This window comes from Tachysurus fulvidraco, chromosome 25 (assembly GCF_022655615.1).
Source record: "Tachysurus fulvidraco isolate hzauxx_2018 chromosome 25, HZAU_PFXX_2.0, whole genome shotgun sequence".
Taxonomy (NCBI): Eukaryota; Metazoa; Chordata; class Actinopteri; order Siluriformes; family Bagridae; genus Tachysurus; species Tachysurus fulvidraco.
The window spans coordinates 152,501-160,000 of NC_062542.1; the positions used below are offsets into that span (position 1 = coordinate 152,501).

The window sequence follows — 7,500 nt, forward strand, 5'->3', positions numbered from 1 at the left end:
ACAAAACCTTATAAAGTCTGAGTGCAGCTGAATATCAGCCACTTTATGTTCTGCTCATTAACTTTATTAATATTAACTTTATTAATGGGAAGAACTTTGATTGATTGAGTAAAGTGCACTGTAATAAAGATAATGCTGATTAATAAAGGAATGTTGAAAGCAGATTTTATCTGATGAAGTCTAGATGAATAACAAACCACATCATACTTTAAGGTGGTGTTTTTCTCCACTTTACAGCTGATAAGAAGCAGGAAGTGTTTCTTAGTCTGCAAAGATATTATATATAAAACCCTAGTAATAATTAAAATACAGTAACACTATACAGGCTATAAAATAATATGTGACTAATAAACACACTGTGTGTGTGTGTGCGCGTGTGTGTGTGTGTGTGTGTGTGTAGTTGTTTGAGTCCTCCAGCAGTACCTACACGTACCTGTTGGCAGATAAGAGCTCTCGGGAGGCCGTGCTGATTGACCCGGTTCTGGATACGGTGGATCGGGACATGAAGCTGATCGAGGAGCTCGGACTGAAACTCACCGTTGCAGGTAAACAAAGGAACACGGAATCATAACCTTTTTAATAAAGATAAAATGAAATATGCTTGTGATCATGTAATGGTTAAATACAATGTACATGCAGACAGGGACACAGACATGAGGGCTTACTGAAAGAGTCCAAACACTCCACAGTCTGCAACATCCAGACATCTCAGTTCACCAAACACCCTGAACATGAACGCTCTCTTTACCTGCAGGTCATCGGCTGTTTCCTCAGAACATGACAGACTTTTCTCAGAATCCTTTAGTGCTGACACTCACTATATCCTGACTTTTTAGATTGCACTCATTTTACAGTCACAAACAAAATAATACATTTCATATATATGAATATTTCATCATTGTAACCTCTGAACAAACCAAGACTGTCCTGTTATTCACATGTTGGTGGTTTGCTGGTGTCCGTGTTCTGGTACTCATCTCTTTATGCAGTTTGCTGATCATCAGACCTTTCCCTGTTCCGCATAGTGATGTCTCTGTAGTAAAAGTTGCTAGTGTCTGTTCCTCACTGATGATTATTCATAATGTTTGTGTGACTCGGCATCCAGCAAACACACACTGCCATGCGGACCATGTGACAGGAACTGGGCTGCTGAAGAAGCGAATATTCGGGGTGAAGAGCGCGATATCTAAACACAGTGGAGCGCGTGCTGACATCATGCTGTCAGAAGGGGATGCCATCAAGTTTGGAAAATATGTAAGCATCTTAAAAAAGCATCTTATTATTTATTACACTCATTATTTATTAAGAGTCGTGAATAATGTGTGTGTTTGTGTGTGTGTGTGTGTGTCAGTGTGTAACAGTGAGAGAGACTCCAGGACACACTGATGGCTGTGTGACGTTTGTGACAGGAGATGAAACGATGGCTTTCACTGGAGATGCTCTGCTGATCAGAGGCTGTGGGAGAACCGACTTCCAACAGGGTCTCACACAGTCTCACACAGTCTCACACAGTCTCACACAGTCTCACACACACACACACACACACACATGCACAGACTCTCTAACCATTAGGCCACGACTTCTCCCTATGAAATTGTAAGGAATAAATCACTAATGAGAATGAAATCAAACTTTTGTTTATTATAATGTTTATTATCGTTAACTCCAATTCTTTAGAATTCTGACTTCTGGCATATTTTTCCTGTGGGTGTGTCCTAGAATAATGTAACCACGCCCACTCGAACATGATCAGTTCTCAAGTTTTCAGCAGCAAGGAGACTGTTGAAGTTGCAGTAAATGTAGCTTCTGAATAGAGTGTAGAACCCTAACCTGAACCCGAACCCTAACCTGAACCCGAACCTGAACCCTAACCCGAACCCTAAATCTAACCCTAACCTGAACCCGAACCCTAACCTGAACCCGAACCCTAAACTGAACCCTAAATCTAACCCTAACCTGAACCCGAACCCTAACCTGAACCCGAACCCTAAACTGAACCCTAAATCTAACCCTAACCTGAACCCGAACCCTAAACTGAACCCTAACTCTAACCCTAACCTTAACCCGAACCCTGTTCACACATGTTTCACCTCATCACACAATGCTAGCAACAGAAGCAACGTTAGCAACACGACTAGCCTGGAGTTTGGCTTCTTTTTATTGTTTCCCATTTTTACACAGTTCCTGTAACATTTTCACTTCCTAATGAAAATGTCTCCAAAATCCCAACTTTAATAAGAGAATAAGTGTAATGTGTTCTTGTAATAATCAGATATTAGACTGAAAGTCCAATTTGCCTTATAATGTGCATCACTTCATCACTAGTGATTGCATTTATCAGCTGTTTGAGGTGTAATGAGGAGATCACGGTGTAGGAACTTGTATGTGACATGAGTGTCCCTGAGGGTTTAGAGCAGCTTGGTAACCCTGGGATTCTAACTCATGACCTTCTGATCAGTAGGTCAGCACCTTAACCACTGAGTTACCACCTCCCTTAATGTAGGATGGGCAGGAAAAGAAAAGCAATTGGAGAGGAATTAGCATAGCTGAATTAGCGTAGCTGAATTAGCACAGCTGCTGTTTATAGTATTAACCAGCACTAGATGATAATGTGCATTTGGTCTGATGTAATAGAGCACCATATTATGGGATGTATTATGTGTACGCCTGACTAAAGAGATGAGTTTTTAATCTACATTTAAACTGGGAAAGTGTGTCTGAGCCCCGAACACTATCAGGAAGACTATTCCAAAGTTTGGGAGCTAAATAAGAAAACGCTCTACCACCTTTAGTAGACTTAGATATTCTGGGAACTAGCAGAAGCCCTGAGTTTTGTGATCTCAGAGAGCGTGAAGGATTGTAACGTGTTAGAAGACTAGTTAGATACACAAGCCATAATGTAGCTACTCACTGAAAAATCAGTTTGATTTCATACTTATGCATCTGCAATATGTTTAATTACGATATTTTGCTTGTCGATGTAATTTGTCTGAAAAATAGATTCATAAAAGTGATTTATTTCTTTTTTCAGGCTGTAGCCAGAAACTCTACCACTCTGTCCACAAGAAGATCTTCACTTTACCAGGACACTGTCTCATTTTTCCTGCACATGACTACAAAGGTGTGTGTGTGTGTGTGTGTGTGTGTGTGTGTGTGTGTGTGTGTGCGTGTGTGTGTGTGTGTGTGTTTAGTTTACTATAAAACACAATCACAACATCTCATATTTCTGATGAATTTGTAAATTTGTATATAAAGTTAGAGGTGTGTGTGTGTGTGTGTGTGTGTGTGTGTGTGTGTGTGTGTGTGTGTGTGTGTGTGTGCGTGCGTGCGTGTGTGTGCGTGCGTGCGTGTGTGTGAGAGCAGGACAGACTGTATCCACTGTGGAGGAGGAGAGAAAGTTTAACCCGAGATTAACCCGCTCACTGGAGGAGTTTGTGGAAATCATGAACAATCTGAAACTCCCCAAACCGGCCAAGATCGGTACTGACCTCTGTTTACTATTTGTTTACAGATGTGTGTTTTGTTGTTGTTTACAGATGTGTGTTTTGTTGTTGTTTACAGATGTGTGTTTTGTTGTTGTTTACAGATGTGTGTTTTGTTGTTGTTTACAGATGTGTGTTATGTTGTTGTTTACAGATGTGTGTTATGTTGTTGTTTACAGATGTATGTTATGTTGTTGTTGACATGTGTGTTATGTTGTTGTTTACAGATGTGTGTTATGTTGTTGTTGAAATGTGTGTTATGTTGTTGTTTACAGATGTGTGTTATGTTGTTGTTGACATGTGTGTTATGTTGTTGTTTACAGATGTGGCTGTTCCTGCTAACCTGCTATGTGGGCTTCATGATGTTTAAAAAGAAAATGACTTTAAATGACTTTAACGTTTGTAAAACAGATGAGTTCATTAGTTAAAGCTGATAAATAAATAATAAATGTCCAGTCACAATTTTTTGGTTATTATATAAAGTGTGTTTGATAATTATATAAAAATGTAATGTTTAGTGCTGAGTAATCCTGAATAAAGACCTTCTGAATGTGCAACATGGGAAACACACACAACTTGTACAATTTGCAAGACAAATCAGTCACATGATCACACACACACACACACACACTGCAGAGAAGATGGTAGAACTGCCGTGCACACCGTGTGTGTGTGAGTGTGTGTGTGTGTGTGTGTGTGTGTGTGTGTTTTATTCGCCCATTCTGTCATAATCTGGAAATACTAGTATTCAGGTTTCACCACACCTGTTTACCTGTAACTGCCCCCCCATTCCTCCCATCCCCCCCCCCCACACACACACACACAGGTCTTTATTTTAAAACCACATAACAGATGTCTGAAGTGTTTGAGCTTTATGGCTGATTTATGTTTTTATATTTGAGAAAGGTAAATATACTCAGGACGCCTGAGACAGACACAGGCTCCTCGTGACCCGAGAAGTTCGGATAAGCGGTAGAAAATGAATGAATGAAAAAATATACTCGGGTGAGTGTGTGTGTGTGAGAGAGAGAGAGAGAGAGAGAGAGGGAGAGAGAAAGAGATTGTGTGAGAGACTGAGAGTGTGTGAGTGAGTGTGTGTGAGAGAGACTGAGTGTGTGTGTGTGTGTGTGAGAGTGTGTATGAGTGAGAGACAGTGTGTGTGAGAGTGTGTGTGAGAGACTGAGAGTGTGTGTGTGTGTGAGTGAGAGAGAGTGTGTGTGAGTGAGAGAGTGTGTGTGAGAGTGTGTGTGAGTGAGAGACTGAGAGTGTGTGTGAGAGAGACTGAGAGTGTGTGTGTGTGTGAGAGAGAGAGAGAGAGAGAGTGTGTGAGAGACTGAGTGTGTGTGTGTGAGTGAGAGAGACTGAGTGTGTGTGTGTGTGTGTGAGAGAGAGTGTGTGTGTCAAGTCACCTTTATTGTCACATCACTACAGCACATGTGCCTTGGTGAGTGTAATGCTTGAGAGCGAGCTGCAGACATTACAGAACAGTTTACATACAGGTTAAAATGTGCAAAATGCTCAGTACCACTGAAATGTGGAAAATGTGATCTACGTGTGTGAGAGTGTGTGTGTGTGTGTGTGTGTGTTTGAAGGAGGAAATAGAATATTTTTTATTATTATTTTATATTTTTATTTTTTATTTGTAACTCACTCACTGCTTCACACTAACCTGAAGGCCATAAACTTTCATTACCTGCTACTAACATTAATAGTATTTGACAGAGCGATTGGGGCCGAGGGCCTTTCCCAGGGGCCCCTTCCGGTCCGTAGATCAGCATCATCACCACTGAGCTGCCGCTTCATTGCGTGGGTTAATAACATAGGATCAATTCTCTCCGAAATGGCAACCAGCACCAGTCTCCGCCTCACCTGTGTGTGTGTGTGTGTGTGTGTGTGTGTGTGTGTGTGTGTGTGTGTGTGTGTGTGTGTGTGTGTGTCAGTGCGCTCATTGACGTGTAAACGGAACGAAAGCTCACGCGCGCTGTGTATTTGCGTGTGTGTATGTGCGCGCGCTGGCACCGGAACCGCACAGACCCGCGCGCACAGCAGAACTTCAACAAACGTCGTTTTAAAGTTTCTCATGAGACAAAACCGATTTTACTGCGGACTTTTCCTCCAGCTCGAGGGGAAGAGTGAACCGGAAGTGTAGAACAGGTAGGTGGTGATGGTTGCGCCCCCATAAACCACTAGTTTATCTAAAGTTCCAAACTCGGGTTTGTGTGTGTGTGTGTGTGTGTGTGTGTGTGTGTGTGTGTGTGTGTGTGTGTGTGTGTGTGTGTGTGTGTGTGTGTGTGTGCGCGCGCGCTGTGTAAGTGTTGAATGAATGTTGTGTATTCTGTATTATAGAGCTGCTGAGTTCTGGACTCTGATTGGTCGTCAGGTGTTGAAGTCTGTAGCTGTAACAGTGCAGATGTTCATCTCACTTTTATGTTCTGCAGATGTTCATCTCACTTTTATGTTCTGCAGATGTTCATCTCACTTTTATGTTCTGCAGATGTTCCATTGCTGATGAACAGATTCAGTAAAATTGTTGTTATGGTTAAGTTTTCTTAAAAGTAACATGGAAGGAGTCTCCAGTGTCAGTGCTGTAGAACAATTAGTGTTAAAGCCTTAACTTTCAACTGTTGTATTGCCATGTATCAGGTAGCAGATTATCGTGTGTGTGTGTGTGTATGTATGTGTATGTGTGTGTGTATACGTGTGTGTGTGCTTGTGTATGTGTGTGCGTGTGTATATGTGTATGTATGTGTGTTTTTGTGTGTGTGTGTGTGTGTGTGTATGTGTGTGTGTGTGTGTGTGTGTGTGATTTACAAGGCACAATGAAATACACATTCCTGAGATGTGAGACAGTTGGTGAGGTGCAGGTTCAACAGGTCCGGGGAGCTTCACACACTCATATTGTTATTGTTGAGTCGATTTCTCACTGCTCACACATTCACAGATTTACTCCTGTTATTGCACCTTATAACACTGATTCAGTTACACTATCGGCGCTTCACAATAATCACAATAATCACACTAATCACTGTACAGCTTGTTGTCACCGTAAACAATAAGAAAATTTCAAACACAACAGACACACAGTCCATCATCATCATCAGTATGAGAGAGATATAATTAGACACACATATTCTCCCTCTTTCTCTCTCTCTATTCTCTCTGTCTCTCTCTCTCTCTCTCTCTCTCTCTCTCACACACACACACACACACACACACACACACACACACACACACACACACACACACACACAGAGTTTATCCAGATGTTCAACACAGTAATTTTGACTATTTTTAAAAAACGCTTCTAATTTTAGTGTAATGTTTCCCTGTAGTTAGTCCACACACAGAGTAAAGCTGCCACCAGTCCATCAGAACTTCCAGCAGCATAACCATACTTATTCCATACACTTTCACTGTCTGTCTGTGAAAGTGTAATAGTCTCAATTGCAGTCCAAACACACACACACACACACACACACACACACACACACACACACACACACACACACACACACAGCACTGTGAGTGTGTAGGTCTGTGTATGTGTGTGTCTGTGTGTGTATGTTCTCTAATCTCCACCTCTCTTATTTACACTTATTCAACTGATCTCTTTCTTTTCATTATGACCTATATCCTACTTTACCCCTAACACCCCCCCCCTGTGTATGTGTGTGACCAGAAGCATGGACTGTGGGACTTTGTGTCTCTTCCTGTTAGTCAGAGCGACACACACCTTTCACTGCTTCATTACACACCTGGATAGAACATCTCATAGCTCTGTAAAAGCCATTTGTCTCATCACATCTGTGTGTGTGTGTTACAGCCTGTGTGAGAATAACTCCGATACACACAAACAGTATATATATATATGTAGTGTGTGTTTCTGGGTTTTATATTTATCCTGAGGCAGGCTGTAATCTCCTAATAAGGCCGAGTGCAGACAGACATGTGAGAGGCGGAGACAACAGGAGAACTGGATTGTACTCGGTTCCCACACAGTGTTCTTTCACTGCATGCG

At 41.7% G+C, this 7,500-nt stretch overlaps 2 protein-coding genes across 4 annotated transcripts in view; both read left to right on the forward strand.

Annotated features, from left to right (window-relative positions):
* ethe1 (ETHE1 persulfide dioxygenase) overlaps window positions 1-4,039 on the forward strand; it is a 4,751-nt gene extending 712 nt beyond the window's left edge. Inside the window, exons 2-7 of the mRNA XM_027159257.2 lie at window positions 401-545; window positions 1,106-1,254; window positions 1,352-1,481; window positions 3,032-3,121; window positions 3,364-3,480; window positions 3,806-4,039. Coding sequence (XP_027015058.2) covers window positions 401-545; window positions 1,106-1,254; window positions 1,352-1,481; window positions 3,032-3,121; window positions 3,364-3,480; window positions 3,806-3,852 — 678 coding nt within the window. The 3' untranslated portion in view covers window positions 3,853-4,039. The remainder of the gene's footprint in view (window positions 1-400; window positions 546-1,105; window positions 1,255-1,351; window positions 1,482-3,031; window positions 3,122-3,363; window positions 3,481-3,805) is intronic.
* Window positions 4,040-5,358: 1,319 nt separating this feature from the next.
* The window catches only part of LOC113650612 (pleckstrin homology-like domain family B member 3), a 13,376-nt gene continuing 11,234 nt past the window's right edge, over window positions 5,359-7,500 (forward strand). Inside the window, exon 1 of one of the 3 annotated variants that reach the window (XM_047808928.1) lies at window positions 5,359-5,636. The gene's annotated coding sequence lies outside the window, so the exon portion shown is untranslated. The remainder of the gene's footprint in view (window positions 5,637-7,500) is intronic. The other 2 variants (XM_047808927.1, XM_027159073.2) reach the window with 2 other exon arrangements.